The sequence below is a fragment of the Hyperoodon ampullatus genome, assembly GCF_949752795.1.
Source record: "Hyperoodon ampullatus genome assembly, chromosome: 14".
In the NCBI taxonomy this organism is placed as follows: domain Eukaryota; kingdom Metazoa; phylum Chordata; class Mammalia; order Artiodactyla; family Ziphiidae; genus Hyperoodon; species Hyperoodon ampullatus.
The window spans coordinates 21,765,709-21,789,305 of record NC_136927.1 but is presented as its reverse complement, the minus strand read 5'-3'; the positions used below and the strand labels follow the sequence as shown (position 1 = coordinate 21,789,305).

Below are 23,597 nucleotides of genomic sequence, written 5' to 3'. Positions count from 1 at the left end.
TGGGTCACGAGACCTTTTTGCATTGTGAAAATTTACCATTTGCGGGAATACCTTTTCCTGTTAAAGAGGTAACCACCTGTCCTTTCAACTCCTTAAAAATCATATTTGGCCTTACAGATGGCTCATGTTGAAACGTTTGATGGCTAGTGCTGTAAACCTACAGAGGAGGCCTCCTGTCCTGAAGAACGAAGGGTGACTTGGAGCAGCTGTGTTTGTGGGAGGGCAGTCTTGTCAGGTGGCTCAGCATGTCAAATGCTTGTATACACTTGTTCCAGAACTCTGCTGGGACTGTATCTTAGTGATATGTGTTAATGGGTACACAGAAAAGGTGCCCATTGCAGCTTTTTTTGTGAAAGTAAAAGACTGAAGTGAAAAGAGGAGGATGTACTGGAACTGTTTATTAGTGGGGGCTACTTGCGTAAGGTGTGGTCCTTCCACACGGTGAGTGGTGCTTTGTGCAGCGCTAAGCAGGTACCTCTGGGTGTTAGGGAGTTTACCATAAAAAGGTTTTTTAAATAATGGCTTTAAGATATAATTCACAAGCCATAAGATTTACCCTGCCTTAAAGTTTTTAATATATATATATCAGTAGTGTTTAGGTGTGCATGGGTTTGTTTATTTATTTATTTTTGGCTGCATTGGGTCTTCGTTGCTGCGTGAGGGCTTTCTTTAGTTGTGGCGAGCGGGGGCTACTCTTCGTTGTGGTGCACGGAATGGGTTACTTTAATAGAGGTAAATGTGGCCTGACTTTAAAATACCAAACTAAAATAACTTTTTTCCCCCTTAGTTATGCAGAATAAACTTTGAAGGAAAAAATAAAGTGCTTTTCCAGAATATAGATTTGTTAAAAGAATTTGATAAAAATCCAGTTTTTAAATCTCTTCGGTAGGTAACATAACTGTTACAGATTCCAGGTGAAAAGTCTTCCCTTTCCATGTGACTAGCCATCCAGTACCTGTCTTCAGAGGTCACTTGTATCTTTCAAAGATAGGCCATTCAGGATGAACAGATATATATATATACACATATATATATAGGTATATATATGTATATATGTATATGTCAGAAAGGCTAGTTGTGATTTTTCTTGTCAAAATTGCAATTTTGATAAATCAGAACACCTCAGAAGCTTTTCGGCCAGATGTGGCCAGTGGGCTGACTCTTGTTGCTATCACTGACTGTTGCTGCCTCCTGATGACCTGCTGTTGGTGCTAGGCTCCTAGCCTGCCACGTACGTAGCCCATGGACTGTTCAGTTCCCAGGCGTGGGACCAGCAGCTCCCATGTTGAGGTTGGTTTCTGGAGGGACTGCAGTGTAGTCATCACTATTGGAAGATGGACACAGGTTTTGTTTTCACAAGTTGTGAACCATCGCTAAATCATGACTTGTTCTGATTTTTCTTAATAACTTATATTTATGTATCTCACCAAGTGTTTTGATAGAATATCTTCACTGTTGACAATGAATCTGTGAGGTGGGCCAAACATTTATCTCCAAAGTCTCTGAAAGTATAATAAGACTGATGCCAGAATTAATGCAAGCAGCATCATATGATGCTGGGAGAGGAATCATTCCGTTTAGCAGATCAGTCAGGGATATTTAGGAGCTATTTTTATCTAGGTTGTATTAGAGAGACAGCTGACAAAAAAAGTAGAGCATTTATTTTGTCTTCATATTGAAAAAATTAAATATATTATTAATGTAACAGGCATTTGAATTATATTTTAAGCCATGTTTATCATACAGGTTTTTTTTTAAAATTTATTTATTTTTGACTGCGTTGGGTCTTCGTTGCTGCATGTGGGCTTTCTCTAGTTGCAGTGAGCAGTGGCTACTGTTCGTTGTGGTGTGTGGACTTCTCATTGCAGTGGCTTCTCTTGTCGTGGAGCACAGGCTCTAGGTGCGTGGGCTTCAGTAGTTGTGGCTCACAGGCTCAGTAGTTGTGGCGCACAGGCTTAGTTTCTCCACGGCATGTGGGATCTTTCCAGGCCAGGGCTTGAACCTGTGTCCCCTGCATTGGCAGGTGGATTCTTAACCATTGCGTCACCAGGGAAGTCCCTTGGTAAATCTTTTATAAGAGCTCATCAGCCCTTTATACAACTTTCAAATATTTATAGACTTTGAGTCCCGTCTAAGCAATTTGTAAGGAATTGTCCTAGAAGAATATTTGCCTATGTATGAGAAGACTTAAGATGTTTATTGCATCGTTTTGGATTAGTGAAAAGTGAAAAAATGCAAATGTGTATTCATTGTGGAATGGTTATAGTTGTGTTAAAATACAGTGAAACACAGCTATAGATATAGAAGATGCGTGTATTGATGTGAAAAATGAAAAAATCTTGAAAAACTCCTAAATGGAGTAAAAATTGCTTTTATATGCGTTGTAATACGCTTTTAAAAGGTATATGCCAAGCTCTTAAGTGATTATTTCTTAGGGGAGGAGAAAAAATTACGCTTTCTTTTTCTTTTTTTCTTTTTTTGACTCATGGCTTTCAGGATCTTAGTTCCCCAACTAGGGGTCGAACCCATGCACCCTGTAGTGGAACCACGGAGTCCTAACCACTGGACCGCCGGGGAATTCCTAATTATGCTAAATCGTGAAAAGTTATTAGGTCTGGTCAGGTTACTAAAATAGTAGGCAGAAATGAAAATTTAAAGTTATTTCTACCTTGTAACTTACTTCTACAAATCTCTTATCTTAAGGAAGTACAGTGGCCTCTTAAACAACACAGGTTTGAACTGTGTGGGTCCACTTACATATGGATTTTTTTCAATAAATACATACTACAGTACTACACGATCCATCGCTAACCCCCTCATTGTTCAAGGGTCAACTGTGATTGAAAACACAAGCAAACACTGGTACACAAAGATGTTTGTGGTAGCTAGCATTGTTTATAAGATTAAAAAGTTGGATGCAACAAAAAAGGCTCAATGATGAATGAGCAAATCATGATGCACTCAAATGGTAGACTGTGCCCTTGAAACTTTGTGAGACCTGTTCAATGACTTAAAATTCCTTAGGAAATCATGAGAAAGACAAAGATAAAATTGTGTATACTGAAGATTTCTGTGTGCTCTCATTGGAAGCGTGTGGCTGAATCAGAATTCATTGATTGTCATGGAAAACGCCCAAAGCCCCCTTTCCCTGTGCCCCTCCCGCTCCCTGGAGGCAGTCCCTTACCACAGCTTTAAGGTGGAAGGAAGCAACAGCTTGCTGCTCAAGTGCCACAGGCTGACCTTGGATGGTTGGGGGTTTTTTGTTTGTTTGTTTTTTTGTTTGTTTGTCTTACCTGGAGAATCTCATACATCAAAAGGAGAGGTAACAGTATAATGAATCTCCACGTACCCATCACTCAGCCTCAGGAATGATCAGCTCAGGACCAACTGTGTTTCATCTTTGTACCCACTTCTCACAAATCTCAAAACAAACCTCACACATCCTGTCATTTCATCTGTAAATATTTCAGCGTTGCCATTGGCTTTTGAAGTTCTCTTTACTCTGCATACAAAGATCTGGTATTATATTTGGTTGTGACAGAATCTCCTTACTAGCATGTTGTTTTGTTTTGTTTTGTTTTTAACTGAAGTATAGTTGATTTACAATGTTGCATTAGTTTTTTGTGTACAGCAAAGCGATTCAGTTATACATATATATATATTCTTTTTCAGATTATTTTCCATTATAGTTTATTACAAAATACTGAATATAGTTCCCTGTGCTGTACAGTAGGACCTTGTTTGTCTATTTTGTATATAGAAGTTTGTATCTTATTAGCATTGTTTCTAGAAATACGTTGAGGAAAAATTTAAACATGCAGAAGTAAACAGAATAATATAATGAGATCTCTGGGTTTTATCTCCCAGTTTTCAATGATTGTTGACGTGAAGACTCTTATTTCATCTTTATTCTTGTCTTTCCACACTGGATTATTTTACAGTAGTTCCTAGACATAGAATTTTATCTATAAGTACTGCAAATAGTACATCTAGAAGATAATTTTATTTAAAGTATTGGTAATTTAAGAAATAATTTTTTAACATTATCTAAGTCCTCAAATTTCCCAGACTATCTCAAAAAATATTTTTTTTATGATCATTTGTTTGACTCAGAATTCAAAATAAGAGCCACACAGTAGGATGTATTGTAAGTCTTTTGAAATCTGTTTGAAGAAATTAATTTTTAAGTTTCTCATATCCTGGATTTTGCTGATTGCATCCTTATAATGCAGTCTTTTTAACGTGTTTTCCTTTATCTTTGAAATTTCCTGTAACCTGGGAGTTAGATCTGGAAGCTTGACGGTCAGAATCAGGTTCTCATTTGACAGAATAGTGCAGGGGCCGGGCCGGGCCGGGCACTGGCTGGTGCATCACTTCGGGTGGCAAAACGTCAGTGGAATTGGGTGGCACAGGCAGCCTGACCTGGTTGCACAGGCCCCCATCAGCCTTTGGCCTCATGCTTTAAGTAGCAGTTGAGGATTATTGCCTAGATCAGTTATGTCACTAGGGTTACTGCTTGTCAGTTGTTCATTTATTTATTTATTGGGTCTTAGTTGCAGCACACGGGATCTTTCTTTGCGGCTCACGGGCTCTTTGTTGTGGTGCATGGGCTCAGTAGTTTCAACACACAGCCTCAATAGTTGCAGAGCGCAGGCTCTCTAGTTGTGGCATGCAGGCTTAGTTTCCCCGCAGCATATGGGATCTTAGTTCCCTGACCAGGGATTGAACCTGCATCACCTGCATTGGAAGGCAGACTCTTACCACTGGACCACCAGGGAAGTCCTGTCAGTAACTTAAAAACACGTAAAACACTCACGTGGTTAAGAGTTTGAGATATGAGAGGTAGGTTGTGAAGCCTGCCTCCTTCTCTGTTCTTCAGCCCCCTGGTTGGCCCCAGAGGTAACCAGTTGTTCGGTTTCTTCTCTTTCCTTTAGAGATTATGTGGATACCTGAGGGACATGTATCTCTTTCTTTTATTTTACTTTTATAAATTTTATTTATTTATTTATTTATGGCTGTGTTGGGTCTTCGTTGCTGTGCACGGGCTTTCTCTAGTTGTGGCGAGCGGAGGCTACCCTTCATTGCAGTGTGTGGGCTTCTCATTGCAGTGGCTTCTCGTTGTGGAGCACAGGCTCTAGGCGCGCAGGCTTCAGTAGTTGTGGCATGTGGGCTCAGTAGTTGTGGCTTGCGGGCGCCAGAGTGCAGGATCAGTAGTTGTGGCGCATGGGCTTAGTTGCTCCGCGGCATGTGGGATTTTCCCGGACCAGGGCTCAAACCTGTGTCCCCTGCATTGGCAGGCGGATTCTTAACCACTGCGCCACCAGGGAAACCCTCTATTTTTTTTAAACACAAATAGTAAGTCTGCTGCACACATGCTCTATATCTGCCCCCCCTTTCCCTTGTTTTTGGTTTGTCAGCATATCTTTGAGATTATTTCCTATCATATAGTGTACTTCATCCTTTTGTGGCTACGTAGTATTCCACAGGATGTGCGTCTGTTTTATGGGACCATCCCGTTGATGGTCATAGTGCTGCATTGCACATTGGCACATTGTGAGTGTATCTAGGAAGGATCCCTAGAAGCGGGACTGTTGGCCCAGAAAGGATGTGCTTTTGTCGTTTTGGTAGTTAGTGTCACGGAATTCTCCACAGGGGTGAATGGTCCCACCAGTGATGTGTGAGAGTTCCCATTTCCACATCTTCACTAACAGAGCAGCGAGTTACCAAACTTTCAGTTTTTGCCAATCAGAAAGGTGTGAAAAGGTATTTCCTCGTGGGCCTGACAGGGTTGTCATAAAGGTGTTTCTTGGGCTTCCCTGGTGGCGCAGTGGTTGAGAGTCCGCCTGCTGATGCAGGGGACACAGGTTCGTGCCCTGGTCCGGGAGGATCCCACGTGCCGCGGAGCCTGCGCGTCCGGAGCCCGTGCTCCGCAACGGGAGAGGCCACAACAGTGAGAGGCCCACGTACCGCAAAAAAAAAAAGAAAAAAGGTGTTTCTTTGTGTAGGTGTTCACTGCCTAGACCCTCAGCTTGGGCTGATGGCTGGGACCTCTGGCACTTTTCCACCCCAAATTCAGGTTATCTGGGAGAAAGTGCCTCACCATTGGCTCCTTCTAGCCCAGTACAGCCTCATTCTGACTGCACCAGGGCCAGGCCTTGATTTCTTGAGAGTGTTATATCCAGGAATTCCCTAGGAGAGGGAATTGGTCATCTCTATAAATACATCTCAAGTTTTTCAACTTGAACACAGACACACAGAACATTAAGGTTACAGGGCAGCCCGTTTCTTCAGTGTTCACATGTGGAAAATGTAAAGATTTGCTTCTCTCTAATTCAGTGAAAATATGGTTCACTTTTCCCCCACAGTGTCTTGCTTTGTGATGTTTTATTTGACAGGTTTCCAGAGCAACACACCATATCAACTAACGGGACCAGTTCTGCTTACACCTGGTCTCTGTCGTACAGGTGTGCAGTGTGACAGTCACGCTTTCCCAGTCAGGTCCTGGGTGAGAGTCCCTGTGTGACCCTGGGCAAGTTATTTTGCCCTTTTCTATTTTCTATAAACTGGGCTGGTGATAACTGCCTCAGAGCTGTGAGGACTAAGTGTAGGTACTTTGGAGTCAAACCACAAGGGGCTTTGCATCCTGATGCCTTTGCTCAGGAGTTTGGAGACTGTGCCTCCATTTCTTCATCTGAAAATTGCGTACCTTGAGAGCCCCTGCGTGGCTGTATTGAGGCACACGTTTGCTGTGACTGTTCTGCTGACAGCATGGGCTCCTCTTAGGCTCACTGATGCTGCTAGGCAGGCAGGGTCAGGGAGAGCACCTCATGGTCCTGTGTGTGGATGGACAGCCTCCAGCTACAGTGAGACCTGTGTGCCCCCTGTGCCAGCAGTGTGCCCAGGCCCCCTGAGTAGTTCATGGTTCATCACACCACCCCTGAGTTACAAAGGTGGATAACTTCCTAGTAAGTGGTACCTTGTGATTAGGACTTAATTTTTAGATTCGAGTACCTTTTTTTTTTTAATCATTTAAACCTTTTTTTTTTTTTGGCTGCGTTGGGTCTTCATTGCTGCGTGCAGGCTTTCTCTAGTTGTGGCGTGAGGGGGCTACTTTTCATAGCGGTGCACGGGCTTCTCACGCGGTGGCTTCTCTTGTTGCAGAGCACGGGCTCTAGGGGCGCGGGCTTCAGTAGTTGTGGCTCTCAGGCTCGGTAGTTGTGCACGGGCTTAGTTGCTCCGCGGCATGTGGGATCTTCCTGGGCCAGGGCTTAAACCTGTGTCCCCTGCATTAGCAGACGGATTCTTTTTTTTTTTTTTTTTTTTGCTGTACGCGGGCCTCTCACTGCTGTGGCCTCTCCCGTTGCAGAGCACAGGCTCCGGACACACAGGCTCCGCGGCCATGGCTCGCGGGCCCAGCCGCTCCGCGGCATGTGGGATCTTCCGGGATCGGGGCACGAACCCGTGTCCCCTGCATCGGCAGGCGGACTCTCAACCACTGCGCCACCAGGGAAGCCCAGCAGACGGATTCTTAACCACTGCACCACCAGGGAAATGCTAAACCTGCTCTTTGATTTAGGAACCAATCTGGAATTGAGAAGCACATTGAAGAGAGGGAGGAGCAGTAGGACAGAGCCATCTTTTAAAGAACATGGCAGTTAAGAGACGTCTCTGCAGTATGTCTAGTCTGTGTTGTGAAGTTTACCATTTAATTTTTAGCTTATCTGATGGCCGAGTCAGTTTATATTTTGCTTAGATGCAGCTGGTTGCCTTGGTTGGTAAAGGCACTGGCAGAACTGTCAATGTGTATTCCCCACTCAACCCCTGTTGAGCGGATCCCTGGCTGTGTCCGGTGTGAGATCCCTCTTTTTGGGTAGACAGTAGAGGAACTCTACATCAAAGTCTCAGCACGTGTGCATGCATGACCCTCGCACCTCTCAGGCTGGTCTGTTAGGAGCTGTTGTTCCAGGTGAGCACAGGTGGTACATGACCCGAGTCAGCTCGCTGGCGCTCTGATCCTGACGAGTCCCCCCACCTTGTCAGCAGAGCTGGTCAGCTTGACATACTTCCAGGAAATGCAGTGCATGCATGCAAACAAATGCCAGTCATTGGCTTTCCTGCTTGTTTGATTTGAACATAGTGAAATGTTTATTGAGAATATTTGGGGACCAATGACAGGAAAGAGGTCCTGAGTTCCAAGTGTGTGGAGTGAAATCTGGGAGTTGGCCTTGTGGGCAGTGGGGCTTGGCACCATCACGAGCCTTTTCCCTGTCTTGACCTACTCCCAAGTATGCATTCATTTGAAAAGAGAGGACTGTAATCCTCTCCAGCGTCCCTACTGTCCATTCCAGTGTCACACCAATCCTTGTGGAGTGCTCTCTCCTGACCGTATTTGGAGGAAGAGACATAGATTATCACTCCTTGGTCCGTTGGCCTAACTTTCACCTGACTTCTTATCATTTCCACCCAGAACTTTCCTTTCTCTATTTTTCAGCGGTGGATCATTCACCCTGTCTAACCCCGTCATCCACTGCTAACCTCACTTGCTGTCTATGTAACATGATGCTGACTTCAGCAACTTGGGAGGTGCTACTTATCACTGGTCCTAGCCTGACAGTTGGGAAAGTGACGTCCTGTTTGTATGTTTATCTGAAGTTATGTTGGGGCCTTTGACTAATTACGGCAAATTAAGTGCTTAGCATATGTGACTGCTTATTAATTAGTATTTTATTGATTCCCACCAACTCTTTTCAGAGTGTCTTTTCCTTTACCTTTTTGGGTAAGTAGTAACCAGTTTTCCCGCTACTTTAGACGGTGGGCAATAACTAAACGTGTTCACAGCTCTCAGTAACATTTGTTCTATTGTTTTGTTTTGAGGTGGAAGGGGGAACTCTACCCTCAGAACATGAGGGAATAATATTTACGTGGCTCACAAAGACCAGTGAGTACATCATCTGCATCTCCCACGACTCACCAGGAGAGAGGGCCTCTGACATTAGCTCAGTCCAGCCTTTTCTGACCCTCAGAGACCACTGTTAGTTACGGCCAGGTGTTTTAATTTTCCTCAGAAATTTCTTGGAAACGTTGAGGGATGGGGGTTCTTTTACAAATTTTGGAAATAAATCAGATGAGAAGACCATGCTTTTGAGTGGTCATTTGGTTTAACAGAGCCCCTTGATTGAATGTGATTGTGGACATGTTAGCTGTAGTGTAGCTTCAGATCTTCCCACTGAACCTACAGGCTTTAAGAACCAACCCAGGACTGTTATTTCCTGTCGAACACGTGAGTTCTGAGGTCGTAGGCATGTCACTGACTGTAGCTCTCTACCTCTCCTGAGCTAGGCGATGGATCACTTGGAGTCCTTTATTGCTGAGTGTGATCGGAGAACTGAGCTTGCCAAGAAGCGGCTGGCAGAGACGCAGGAGGAGATCAGTGCAGAAGTTTCCGCAAAGGTATGCTGGGGAGGCCTTCGCCTCACATTGTTGTCGTAAGAACTGGGCTGCCACGGGGCTAGCAGTCACCGTCTCTGCTGAGTGTGCATCTTTGGGGTGGATGGTACCCACTGCCTTGGCTGTTCCCAGTGAGGAGGGAAGGCCATCGCTGGGCTCGTAGCCCCTCCCCGCACTGTGCATGTGGGGTTTTTTTGTTTGTTTTGTTTTGTTTTTTTGTGTGTGTGTGTGCACGCGTGCGTGTGTTTTAAAGTTTCTTTTTTTTTTTTAACATCCCTACATAAAACAGGAAATGAGAAAAGTTAGCAGGGAAATGGTTAAACTATCATGCATCCATATCATGGAAGAAGAAAGTAGATCTGTGTGGAATTGGCCTGTGTGTCATCTGGATGACCCTTGTCTCCTCTTCAGCGGAACTCTCTTCAGTATCTTTTTTCCTTTCAGTTTTATAAAAGCATTTCTTAGGAAATAGACAGTTGCAAACTGGATCAACGGTGCGGTTTTATTTCTGAAAGCAAATCCCAATAATTAGGCATTTTGCTTACAGTATAAGTGTATGCATTTAGACCCATGCATTTTTTTACCCTTACCCAGAAGATTGAACTGTAATAGAAGGCATAAAAAGAGATGGCCTAGAAGCTGACTCACATGATGGTCCTTGCAACCTGTTGGCAGTAACAGCAGTGCCACTGCTTTTATTGGAATGCGGTGTACAGGTCTAGTTATGATCAGTCTCAGTGGTGGCGTTAAGGATGCCGTAATTGTTAGAATTCGCATGTCATCAGTGAGGGTTTCCAGCTGTTCTAATATTTTCAGTGGAACAGACCAGAAATGCAGCAAGAGAAACACTCGTTTTCTTTGCATTAAAAAATCTGTTGTTTCTAGATGTCTCCTTACCTGATTGTTTCTCTCTCCTAGGCAGAAAAAGTACATGAGCTGAACGAAGAAATAGGGAAGCTTCTTGCTAAAGCTGAACAGCTAGGAGCTGAAGGGAATGTGGACGAATCCCAGAAGATTCTTATGGAAGTGGAGAAAGTCCGTGCAAAGAAAAAAGAAGCTGAGGTTGGTGACAAAAATGTCTTAGAGAGGAAGTAGTAACTCCAGAGTTGACCTTTTGGGCTAAGATTAAGCCATGCCTTCTTTTTTTGTATACATATTGGGAAGGAGTTGGAAATACGGTGGTATATTGTCAGGATTGTATGTTTTAGAGTCAGCACACATTGGAGTTTGTGTCTTCACTCTGCGCCTGTGACCCCGTGTGGCCTCACACTAGGCACTTGCCAGCTCTGCGCATTATTCTCACGTGTAGAGTGCGTCCTGAGTATAACAGTCAGCGGAGGAGTGTTAGTGAGCACCTGCCGTCTGTCCGTCTGGCTCCCAGGGAGGGGGCAGCGTGGTGGGTGTTCAGCTGGTGTAATTGGGCCAGACTTGCTTTGCAGACGCTATGTACAGTGAGGCCTGGTGCTTAGTGACACTGTGTCCTCAGTAGAGAGACCCATGCAGGTTGCGGGTGGTACCGAGGTGGTGTCCGCTAGGCTGCCAGGCCAGGACACACTGCTGTGTGGTGGAGAAGCTGAGTCAGGGACTCAATGTCTGTTTCTGTGACAGCCGTTTTCCTCCTAGATTATTTCCTCTGTTGCATACTCCCTGGTTCTCAAATCTCACTGCTGGAATTGGAGATGGCTTGGGTAGGCTTCGAGAACGGTGGGAATGGTAGTCAGAGGAAGATGGGGCGGGTGTGTTCCTTTAGTAAGTGCTTGTCAAACTCCAGCTATGGGCCAGGCACTTCTCTAGTTGTGAGCAAGCCGGAAGACTCCCTCTCCTGTTGGAGATGATACTGCTGTGGGGAGGGGGGTCAGGCAGAAAGGAATGTGAGCAGCGGATAAGGTTAATTCTGATGAAGACGGGTGCACTTGCGGGGTGCAGGGCGTGTCCAGGTAGGACAGAGGGACCCTGGAAGGCCCTTAGCTGAGACCAGATGAGAAGGTTCTCAGAATGGTGGGTAGAGGTGAGATGGCAGAGTGGGCGGTGCCCCAGTGCAGGGCTGGTCTTGGTTGTTGCTGCACCCCCGGCTTGTCATGGTGCCTGATACATAGTAGCAGCTCAGCGATGACACAACGATTCTCAGCTGAATACACGAATCCTGCTGACTGCCTGTGGGTGTTCAAGCGAGGCCCACTGAGGCAATGACGTGTGCATGAAGAGTCGCAAGTCCTGCGTAGAAATCCTACACAGCTGTATACTAAACCGCTGTGTACTTAAATGGGAAATTTGTGTTTACATGTAAAAAAAAAAGTCAGGCTCCCTCGGTTGCTGACAGCTCCAGCAGAAAGGCCAGAGGGTCAGGAAGGAAGCTCTGCGGCCTCTTAGCGAGTCCTGAGGCCAGGCCTTCCTGCTTTGAAGAGCACAGCAGACACCAGAAACCCGTGAGATGGCTCCGAGATTTATGCATAGGCTGAATAATTGTAGATGTGGGGTTCACCACTTGGATGTCTGCAGACAGCCAAGAGGGCAGCAGGATAGGGCACCCATGGTAACTTGTGCCCAGGACTCCAAGCATCCTTGCTAGAAGACAGGTGCAAGGACGCTCACAGCAGAACTGGTAAAATGAGCAACCGTCGGTAACCTGGAAAACCACCCATGGACAAACAGCCATGTGCCCCTGAAATGGAGTCCTGCAGCAGTGAACGAACTGAACACATCTGCCTGCAACATTCTGGAGAGAGCTCTCCAGCAACACAGGTGGGAGAAAGACCTGTAGCGCTGACGTGGGACTTATAAATGCCCCAGGTGCACACACGGTTTATGGGTCCACATGTGCAGTGAAGTACAGAGGCAGCACTGAAGATTATGCTGAACGCACACGAATGCCTCTGGGGAGGGAGAGAACTGGCACTAGAGAGGGAAACATCAGGAACTGAATTTCCATCATAATGTTCTACATCTTTCATTAAAAGAAAAACTAAAACCTTAAGCAGAAGTGCTGAATGTGGTGGGTACATTAGTTATTTGTGATATTATTCTGCTCCTCTCTGTAGCTGTAAAACTTTGAATGCCTTCCTCTATAATCTCTTTCAAAATCAATTGTAATTATTCTGAGTGAAAAAAGTCAATCCCAAAGGGTTAAATACTGTGTGGATCTGTTATATAACATTCTTAAAATGACCAAACCATAAGAATGGAGAGCAGATTGGTGGTCACAAGGAGTCAGAGAAGTGGGTGTGGCTGTGAAAGGGCAGCAGGCAGGACCTTTGTGGTGATGGATGTTCTGAACCTTGACTGTATCACTCAGTGTCCTTTCTGTGATGTTGTGCTATAGTTTTTAAAGATAGAACCATTGGGGGAAACTGGGTAAAGAGTACGCAGCACCTCTCTGTATCATTTCTTAGGATGACCAGACAGCCTTGCCTCCTGCTAAGGGGAGGAAGGGCACCCTTCCCCATCCTGTTCTGTCCTGTAGTTCTGAGGAAGGCCTATGGGGGGCACTCAGGTGATGAGGATGGGGACAGTGGCCGGAGTAAGGACAGTGGGGGTCCTGGGCACCAGAGTGCCTTTCTGTATCTTTGCCGGTTTAGTAAGTGATGTGATGTCTTATTTTGATTTGCATTTCCTAGGGAACCTTTTGAATGTGTGAATTAATGGAAGATTACTACATTCAGTCTTCCCTTTAAGGGCAAATGATTATTGAAATGCATTTCTTAAACCTAGATTTTGAAGGAATGTTTTAATTTGAGCACAAGCAGCAGTAACCATGTTCTGGTTCATTTTCTTTTGTGTTTCGTGTATTTTGCTTTGAGGCCGAGTGACTTTTTTTTTTTAATTTTTTAAATTTATTTTTGGCTGCATTGGGTCTTCGTTGCTGCATGCAGGCTTTCTCTAGTTACAGTGAGTGGGGACTGCTCTTCATTGCGGTGCGTGGGCCTCTCATTGCAGTGGCTTCTCTTGTTGTGGAGCACAGGCTCAGTAGTTGTGGCTCACAGGCTCTAGAGCGCAGGCTCAGTAGTTGTGGCGCATGGGCTTAGTTGATCTGCGGCATGTGGGATCTTCCCGGACCAGGGCTCGAACCCATGTCCACTGCATTGGCAGGCAGATTCTTAACCACTGCGCCACGAGGGAAGTCCCTAGTGACTTCTTACGATTAGACTCAGACTGCACTGGCTGCAGGAGGGAGTGTGCTTTGTTCCGTTTGGCACACTTCCTCCTTTGAAGACAGTGTCTAATGTATTTGTCCTTCCAAATTTTAGCTTTTGGGCTGTGTTGGGATACAGTTTCCTGAACATTGGGACAATCTCCATAGATACTCCTGTGGTTTTTGCTCGTCTGTTTGGTTTAGGTTTTTTGTTTGTTTTTTTAAGACCCCTGTTGAAGATTCTTCCGTCTTGTTTCTTTGGTCTTTGCAGAGCTCTCCACCATAGCAGGGACTTACCTTCCCTGCTGGCCTTTTAACACACACAGCATCCTGTGTGTCTGAGTGTTCTGAATACCCTTTGTTGCTTTGAAATCATGACTGGTAGTTCATTTCTCAAATAATTAAAATTGGGTTGGTTACAAGAATCTGAAGCTTTGTAAACGATTCAGTTTTTATGTATTTGAAAGTCATCTCGGACTTCCCTGGTTGTGCAGTGGTTAAGAATCCACCTGCCAGTGCAGGGGACACGGGTTTGAGCCCTGGTCCGGGAAGATCCCACATGCCGTGGAGCAACTAAGCCCATGCACCACAACTACTGAGCCCGCATGCCTAGAGCCTGTGCTCCGCAACAAGAGAAGCCACCGCAATGAGAAGCCCATGCACCGCAACGAAGAGTAGCCCCCGCTTGCCACAACTAGAGAAAGCCCGCGCAGCAACGAAGACCCAACGCAGCCAAAAAAAAAATAAAACATTAAAAAAATTTTTAAAAATAGAAGTCATCTCTAGGGAATTCCCTGGTGGTCCAGTACTTAGTACTTGGAACTTTCACTGCCAGGACCCCCGGGTTCAATGCCACATGCCATGTAGCCAAAAAAAAAAATAAAAGTCATCTCTGTAGTCCCTTCACATACTTCCATTTTAGGGGCTGAGTAGACAGTGACATTTGACTCTCACTCTCTTCCCATTCTCCAGGAAGAATACAGGAATTCCATGCCTGCATCCAGTTTTCAGCAGCAGAAGCTGCGTGTTTGTGAAGTCTGTTCAGCCTACCTTGGTCTCCATGACAATGACCGTCGTCTTGCAGACCACTTCGGGGGCAAGTTACACTTGGGGTTCATTCAGATCCGTGAGAAGCTCGATCAGTTAAGGGTATGTTAATGTGTTGCGTTTCTGAAGAAACCCGAGAAGTTTTGTGATCTTCTTCACATCTCTTTGCTTTTACAAAACCTTGTGTTCTTTTTTGTTTGTTTTTGTTTTTGTTTTGTTTTTTGGGGGGGGTTGGTGGAGGTGCTGAAAACCTTCTCTTCTGATCCTAAGATCATGCCTTGGTTTTATACTTGAGTTTTACAGTGAACTACTCAGATTTCATCCATATGTTCCCACAAGAGATCTAAGATCTCAGAATCCAGCAGAGCCTGGGATATTTATTTAGTCTGCTACCCCTTGTTTACAGAGGAAAATGGCAGAATTCAGTCCCACGGTACAGAGAGTTCTCGTACCCCTGTGAAAACACTTCTGTTGGTGATGGGAAAGAGCCAGTAGTCTGCAGTTTTTTTTCTTGGACAGAGGCGGACACATGGAGGGTGGTCTGGCTAGAAGGATGAGAAGGCGATGGGGCTTTTTCTGATAGCCCTGCCCCACTGCTGGATGCCTATGTCCCTTCCTCGGGGCTCCTCCTTGTTCTGGGTTAAGCTCTACAACAGTTGACATCTTGGGTACAGAATGCCAAGGAGGAAGGTTAAATAAGTTTGTGATATTTTGAATTCTCTTCTTCAAATGGATGGTGCTTTCCCTAATTGTGTACTGGGACCCTATGATGGGATGCTGGGAAATGTGCAGGCCTTTTATCCAGACACCTGAAATCTATTGGAAGGACAGACACATGGCACCTGACTGTAGGACACCATGGTAGTCAAGGCCTTGGGCCTTGTGTGTCCCCAGGAAGGAGCAGCGGGTGTCAGGGCCCTGCACCCAAGGACGGTCACCCATAAGTGATGTGCTCGGCCCTGGGAGAGGGAGCTGGGTGGCAGTCTCAGCACTGGTCTTGAAGCATTTGCTCCTGTGCTCCCAGTAGAATTTTGAAAAATGATATTCCTTGTCACACATTTTTAAGTTGGAATTTTTTTCTTATAAATTTATGGGTATAAAACACATAAAAATATTTTATGTGTAGTCAGTAGAATGTAAATAACAATTTGGTGTCAACTACCATCCCCATTAAAAATCTGCTCCTTAGGGAATTTCCTTTAAATTGTCTTCCCATTCCATAACACCCCAGAATTTTGTCCTAATGTTTCTTATATCTGAAAGCCTTTTGTTTTTTTCTTAAGATGTACCTTTGCTTCAGAATACACTGAAACCTTTAGAATTTAAGTATTCACCTGATCTAGAAGTCATGTATTGTCATTGCAGTTATGAGCAGTATATAGTTGATAGAACAACCCAACTAAGTTACAGATTTTGATAAATAGCTGTTAAACTAACAACAGAAAATGTATTTGGAAGTGCACCTCTTAACGATAAGGAAGGTGGGAGTTGTGTGCCCTAATCAGAGATGGCTTCACTCCCAGTGGTACCAGAGGTGTGCACCCCCCTGGGCTGTGCACCCCCTGGGCCATGCTCCAAGGTGGATGCAGGGTGAGAAGAGTGAGGACTTCCCTCAGGTGGGAGAAAGTAGTGTTTTAGGGAGTGGGGAGGGTTTGGGAAGGAGGTGATGCCAGCCCACAGGCTGGTTCTCGGCCTCTCCTTGTCCTGGCCACGCCTTCTCTTCCTCAGGCCTGGCTCCCATCTGAACTGAGATTTAAGGTCACCCTTTATGCCCTCTTGGGCCTTTGTCTCCTGGCTCTAAGTTCCTCCCCCTCAGGGCCTTCCCCTCGGCAGCACGAGGGGGGGCATTGAAAGGCTCTGAGTTGATTTTGGGGTGCTCTGAGCTAGCCAGTGGATGGTGCTCTGGCAGGGGAGTTGCTAGGCCACCTCCTGCCTGTCGGCCTTCCTTGTCCACTGTGCTCACCATGACCCAGCCTGATGGGACGTGTGGAGCCTGCTGTCCCCAGGAAGCCCTGCCAGCACCCCGGGATAGGCTGCAGCTTGGCAGGGCAGCTTGGCTCCTGCAGCAAGATGGATTCGGTCAGATACATGTTTTCTCTTTTACATGAAGTTTGTGGAGTCTCCTTGGGGTAAAAAAACTAAATATATGGATTGATTTGAGCAATATGATAAAATTTCTGTGATTTAAGTGTACAGCACTTAGAATATGTAGTTTGTCACTGAACTTATAAAACGATAAAGCGTTTTTTTCCCCCATGTATTTTCCATTGTTTAAGAGGTTTTATGAAGAATGTGTTCCTGTTCCCTGAGTTTCTCTTAGGTTCTTAAATTGCCAGTATTGAGGTCACGTAAAGGTGCTTTGTTCAATAATGTTCATCTAGTGTGTGACTTGCTCCTCCCCCATCTTCCAATTTTTTGTTTATTTAGAAAACTGTGGCTGAAAAGCAGGAGAAGAGAAATCAGGATCGGCTGAGGAGGAGAGAGGAGAGGGAGCGGGAAGAACGCCTGAGCAGGAGGTGAGCACGTGCGACCTGAGGACGCCCCACTTCCTGGCAGCACTGCAGACTTACTGCCCTTGACAGTTGAGGTCTGCCAATTACCTGGGTGGCTCTTAAAAGAAGAATAAGCAAACACATAGCATGTTCAGTCAAGCGAGGTTCTGGCTGGTCCAGGAGGACCTGTGTGCACAGCTGTGCGGTGTGGACAGGACACCCAAGCTGCTCAAGCAGCTGTGGCCACCTGATTCTTACCTAGAAAGATGTGGACTCCCTGGCAGGGGTGGAGGGGGACCTGTCACAGCACCTCCTGTGGAGGAGCCCTTGACCAGCAGGACAGGCAGGAGCTGGGACACCAGAGAGGAACATGCTGTCACGCTGCCATGCCTGCTGTGGGCAGGACCCACCAGGGACGGGCTCCGGTGTGGGCCCAGGCTCGTGGGTGGTAGGGTGGAAGCAGAGAGAACGTGAGCTAGCTGGGAGGGTCCAGGCCAAGGAGGTGGCAGTTCGAACCCTGTGAGGGCCAGGACGGAATTATGTTTTCTGGGGGTTGGAGCTGATAGGATTTGCTAGTGGACAGAGCAAGTTGTGCAAAGGGGGAGTGGAGCTGGCTCAGGGTTTCTGACCAGGAGTGGCCGCTTATGGCGGTGGGGAGACTGGGAATGGTGTGTTGGGATGAGGAGGAGGTGGGGAGGAGAATTTGGCTGTGGCCGTATTTGGGCCTAAGAGACATCCCTTCAGCCTAAGAGACATGCAGGTGGAGACAGCGGGTCTGGTCAGAGTTCAAGGAAGAGGCTGGAGCGCCGAGTAACCACGCTCTCATATTGGGCACAGAAACTGGGCTTTCCTGGAGGAGTTCCTTAGTGAATAACTCAGGACAAATAATCCTTTATTGTATCTTTTGTGTTTCTTTTCATTATTTTAACTATCTAACAGATTCTGATTATAAATAGACTCAAAACAGTGTAAAAATATATTAAGCAAAAAGACACAGAGGTGACGACAGTCGCTGAACATGTTGTGTGCACAGGGGTATATGTGGGACCCTCCACATGTGAGACCTTCCCATAGCAGCTGTGCTCTTGAAGGCTACACAGAGTCCCTACTATGATGCTGTAATTAACTATATCCTTTTATTCTCCCACCTTCATTCACCCCTTTTGTCCACCCCCATTTCCCTACCTCTGGCAACCACCAGTCTGTTCTCTGTGTCTATGGGTTTGGGTTTTTTTCGATTTCACGTATAACTGAGATCATACAGTATTTATTTTTTTCTGTCTGACTTATTTCACTTACCATAATGCTGTCAAGGTCCATCCATATTGTTACACATGGCAGGATTCCATCTTTTTTGTGGCTGAATAACATCCCACTGTATACGTACAACCATATCATCTTTATCCATTCATCTGTCAGTGGACACTTAGGTTGTTACCATGTTTAGGCTACTATAAATAATGCTGCGGTGAACATGGGGGTGCAGCTATCTTTTCAAGATTGTGATTTCATTTCCTTCAGGTAAAAATACCCGGAATTGGAATTGCTGGATCATATTGTAGTTCCATTTTAATTTTTTGAGGAACCTCCTTTCTGTTTTCCATAGTGGCTGCACCAATTTACATTCCCACCAACAGTGCACAAAGATTCCCGTTTCTCTGCATCCTCACAAACACGTGTATTTCTTGTCTTTTTGATGACAGCCATTCTGACAGGTGTGAGGTGATATCTCATTATGGTTCTGATTTGCTTTTCCCTGCTGAATAGTGACGTCGAGCAATTTTTTATGTGCCTGTTGGCCATCTGTATGTCTTCTTTGACAAAATGTCTATTCAGGTCCTCTGCCCATGTTTTTACTTTTTTTTTTTTCCCCCTTCTGTTTAGAGTTCTTTTTGTGTTTTGGATATTAGCCTATTATCAGATACATGATTTGCAGATATTTTCTCCTTTTCAGTAGGTCGCCTTTTCATTTTGTTGATGGTTCCCTTCACTGTGCAGAAGCTTGTTAGTCTGATGTAGTCCCACTTGTTGACTTTTGCTTTTGTTGCCTTTGCATTTTATTTTTTTTAGAAGCCTTTGCTTTTTAAAAAAATTTTTTGATTAAGTTTTTATGAAACTATTTTTGAACAAGTAATCTAGTGACCATCTTTGTATGAGTTTGAGGGTTTATAAAATTCCTTAGAATTCCTGGGATAAAGGAATATAATATATAAATATCGGTAGGTGTTACAAAAATTGCTTTTCAAGAGGCTTTGTCAGATCACCCTCCAGCCACATGATGTGTGAGCATCTTTTGTCACTTCCTCCTTGAGCACACGTTGGTGGTGATCTTGTAAATTTCTGCTTGGAACGGTGTGAAATGAGACCTCGTTGTAAAGTGCATTTCTTAGTTGTTGGTTGTATAATGTTTCCCAGGGAGCTCATGTGACACTCACTGGCAGTGAACCTGTGTTTGCAACTTGGGTGTCCTGCCCAGCCCTGCACCTGCCATGTGACTATCTGTGTAGCTGAGGTGGTGTCCACTGTGAAGAGTTTGCAGAGCCACTGGTTCAGCTCAGTGCAGCATGGACCCCTGGGTGCTGGTCTCTGCGTTCTGCCTCCAAGCAGCTGGGGCTGGAGGCAGGCCTTGTAGCAGGTCTTCTGGGAAGTCGGCCCTCCTTCACCACGTGAACTTGAGGCACCTCCCCTCAGCTGTAAGGGATGGAGCTGTTTTTGGGAAATTGTTCATCTTTTTTTCCATTTTAGGTCTGGATCAAGAACCAGAGATCGCAGGAGGTAGGTTTTCCATTTATGTGTTCTCAGTGAGATGTTCTTTTCTATGTGCACTTAATACTTAACCTTTATAGCTTCACAGTTATTATCTGGTGGTCAGGTCTGGCTCATGAAGGGCACAGGACGTGGGTGAGACTCCAGTCCTGTTTGTAACTGGCGTTGGCTGGGGCTTAGTGCAGCGTGGGAGTGGGGACCCACTGTCAATGAGAGGGACAGTCAGGGTGCTGCTGGGGCCTGCTGGGCAGCCGGGACTTTCCTGGCCAATGTACAGGAAGCGTCAGCGGGAAGGGTCTGGCCGTAGTTACCAGAGAGTAGTTGGTGGGATTATTGTGAACCCAAGTTGTAAGTTTGTGGGAGGAGGAGAGATAACAGTAAAGCATCAGCAGAACATCTGCTGCAGGTCACGCTCCCGGGACCGGCGTCGGAGGCGGTCAAGATCTACCTCCAGAGAGCGGCGGAAGTCGTCCCGGTCCCGGTCCCGAGACAGACACCGGCGCCACCGAAGCCGTTCCCGGAGCCACAGCCGGGGCCACCGCCGGGCATCCAGGGACCGGAGTTCGAAATACAAGTAACTATGACTCCTTCAGTAGCTGTGTCCAGGAGTGAACCCTTTCTTCGTGTGCCAGGGTCTGGGGCTCTGTCATCTGTGGGACAGAGTGTTAGGGCCTTGAGGAGTCCTGAATGGGGCCCAGGGCACTGAGAGCCCTAAGCCGAGGGCAGCACATGGCTTCAGGGCTGGGACGGTTGAGAGGCTGAGGAGGTGGTCGCACGTGGGCATGGCCACACTCAGGGGCTGCACACTCACTGTCATTTTGGTACGCAGAGCCCCCGACTAGGCCCTGCTTATTACCTCTGCTGTGGTTTTTTAAAGGAAAAACAGCAACAACAGAAAACACCACTAATGATCATATTCAGAGACGACCACTGTTAGCTTTGGTACGATGGGTTTTAAATATCTTTTTTTCCATTGTGTTTTTACATAATGGATCGTATTCCATGTGTGGACTCTTATATTTTCCTTTGCAGTGTTTACATTATAGTGGAAGCTTTTCCTATTACTAGAAACCTTTGTGGATGTCACTTTCTAGTGGCTACCCAGCCCTCCCTGGGCAGTGGGTTGGGCACGAGATGGCAGGCCTGGCACCCTCTGGTCTGCTAGGGCCCTTCCACCCTTGGTGGGTCCTACCCTTACCTGGCCTGGTGCTGAGGGTCCAAGGTGTCAGTGCCTGAGGAGCAGCCAGGAGGGGGGGCCAGCCCTTGCTGAGCCTCTGGTTCCTGTTTCCCAGGTTCTCCAGAGAGCGGGCCTCAAGGGAGGAGTCCTGGGAGCGCGGGCGGAGTGAGCGGGGGGCCACCGACTGGAGGCTCGAGAGCACCAATGGGAAGACCGCGTCACGGAGGTCGGAGGAAAAGGAGGCCGGCGAGATCTGAACCCACGTCCAGGCGCTGTAAATAGTCAGATACGTGTTTGACACAGCCTAACGTTACCCTTTATATTTGCTGAATACAACTCATCTTTTGTAGTTTACCATTTCTATTGTTTTGGAGCTAGCTGTGAGTTTCTCGAGATGTACAGAGTTGCTCCTGTGTTCTGGGTTATGTCAAGTGGGAATAAATAGCCTGACAGACTGCCTCCTGACGGCCGTGGTGCAGTCTCTCCTGTCCCCGGTGCGCTAGACTTTGCCGTGGCTTCCACAGGTTGGGGGACACACCAGGGGTCGTCTGAGTTGAGCCTAGAAATGTGACTTACCGTTGGACTCGCCTTTGACTTTTGGCATATGATGTGCTGTGCACCTCCAACACCCAGACTGGCTGGGGCCGGATGTGCCCGGCCGTCTGCTCTGTGGGCTCCACATGTCTTTCTGAAGTCTGAGCTGCCCTCTTACCAAGGACTGGCAGTCTGGTTTGTGGTAAGCAGCCTCAGCCTGGCACTCGAGCTCAGATGAACTGCAGTTACCCCTCTTGGAGTTACTTAGGGCCAAGAAAGACCCGTGGATAGTATCTGCATGACAGCCACGAGGTCCTCAGAGGAGGGCGTGCTGACTTTGGGGTCAGGTGTGGTGTGACTCACCTTTGGGGGGCCTGGTGGTGTTAACCCGCTCTCCCTCAGCCCTTTTGCACGTATTGCTAAAGTGAGCCCTTCGGAAAAGTATAACTGGGAGCTCTTTTCTTGTTTTCACTTTTGTGGGGGTATTTTTGGAGGGAGCTTCTGGCTGGGCCAGAACATGCTGGAACATAACCCTGCTCACAGTGGGAGACCACTGGGAAGCCTGGGGTGAGTATCTGTCTGGTAGGTGGGTGGAGGTGTGCCCTCCCAGGTGGGAAGTGGATACAAGTTGGCAGAAAGCCTGGGTCGGGTGTGTGTGTGTGTGTGTGTGTGTGTGTGTAAAGGTCTCCTGGGAGGGGAGAGGCAAAGGGGGTGAGGGCTATGGTCATGGGTTCCCGACTCAATGGTGCAGCCTGGCCTGTGACAGCGGGGTCTGGACTGAGCGGGAAGCCAGGGGCAGGGCTGCACAGCTCCTCACACCTCCATTCGTCACCTCCGGAAGGGATGTTTTGGGGTTTTGTCCTGTTTTTATTGTCGTGCAGTGCACATACATTTACCACTGTAACCATTTGTGAGTCTACAGTTGAGTAGCAATCACTGTGGTGGCCACCGTCCATAGAGGGGTGGTTTTGAAGAGGCAGAGGGCAGATGGTGTCCCTGGACTTAGGAGGCCTGGGGTCCCAGCCAGAAAGCAGGTGGCGCTGGGGTCAAGACACCCAGGAGGGCCTGGAGGGCGGCTTCTGCTCCCCTTACAGCTGGACGCTCACCAGTCAGTCTAGGACCAGGCAGTGGGAGCCCTTGCTACCTGGCTTTTCCAGCCTCAGTGTTGGAGGCACCCGCCTGCCCCTGGCACATCACAGGGCCTGAGAGCCCGGTTCCCCCGACCCCTGAGCCTTGGGCTCTCCGTGTTGGCTCAACTCCTGGGCGGAGGAGTGCAGCAGACCAGCCGTGGCCCTCTGCTCTGGATGGGCAGAGGAAGAGATCAGACTGGTGGGGACAGTGCACAACTCAGGACACTGGGCCTGCTCTAAGGATGCCACAGCGCACCCTGGGTGGGTCCCAGCAGAGGGCCTGGTAGGTGGGTGAAGGACCCGGAGGGTGCTGAGAGGATGGGATTGGGGCTGGAGGGGGCCACCTACCTGAGCCCCCTCACTCCTTGTTAAAATACTGATGTGGGGAATCACTTATTTAACAGGGAAGAGCAGGGATGCAGGTAGGGAGGTGATTGCAGTCCTAGCAGAGAGTTGGGTCGGCCCAGCCAATAGGTGCAGATGCTTCCGGGGCCCATGGTGATGGTGGGCCCTAGGCCCCTGGGGTCAACCCCAGGGCTCTATGGTGCCCTCAGACCCTCCGTGTCACCAAGTTCTCAGGGACTCCCCCACACACACACCATGCTTCTGGCTACTGGCGGGGGTGGGGTGTGGCATGGTCATAGCACCTTGTGTAGGTTGTAGGGTCTCCTAAGTGCACAGAGGCCCCACGCTGTCGGGGGGGCAGGTGTGTTTCGGCTGCTCTCCCCTCTCTTTCTGGGGGTCTCTAGCCAGGCCCAGAGCTACAATCTAGGGAAGGGAGGGCTGGAGGATCTGTGCTGGCCCTGCTGCTGCGTGGGAGCCCATTGCATCCAAGGCAGCTCCCAGGCCCTTGCTGCATCATGTGGATACAGGGA

At 47.2% G+C, this 23,597-nt stretch overlaps 1 protein-coding gene across 2 annotated transcripts in view; it reads left to right on the top strand.

Annotated features, from left to right (window-relative positions):
* The window catches only part of LUC7L (LUC7 like), a gene marked incomplete at its 5' end in the record, with an annotated part of 30,510 nt that extends 9,098 nt beyond the window's left edge, over positions 1-21,412 (top strand). For both annotated transcript variants that reach the window (XM_079719878.1, XM_079719877.1), the window contains 7 exons: positions 9,340-9,450; positions 10,366-10,509; positions 14,549-14,725; positions 17,051-17,139; positions 19,861-19,890; positions 20,288-20,455; positions 21,174-21,412. In XM_079719878.1, the coding sequence (XP_079576004.1) occupies positions 9,340-9,450; positions 10,366-10,509; positions 14,549-14,725; positions 17,051-17,139; positions 19,861-19,890; positions 20,288-20,455; positions 21,174-21,315 (861 nt within the window). In that variant the 3' untranslated portion in view covers positions 21,316-21,412. The remainder of the gene's footprint in view (positions 1-9,339; positions 9,451-10,365; positions 10,510-14,548; positions 14,726-17,050; positions 17,140-19,860; positions 19,891-20,287; positions 20,456-21,173) is intronic.
* Positions 21,413-23,597: the final 2,185 nt, after the last annotated feature.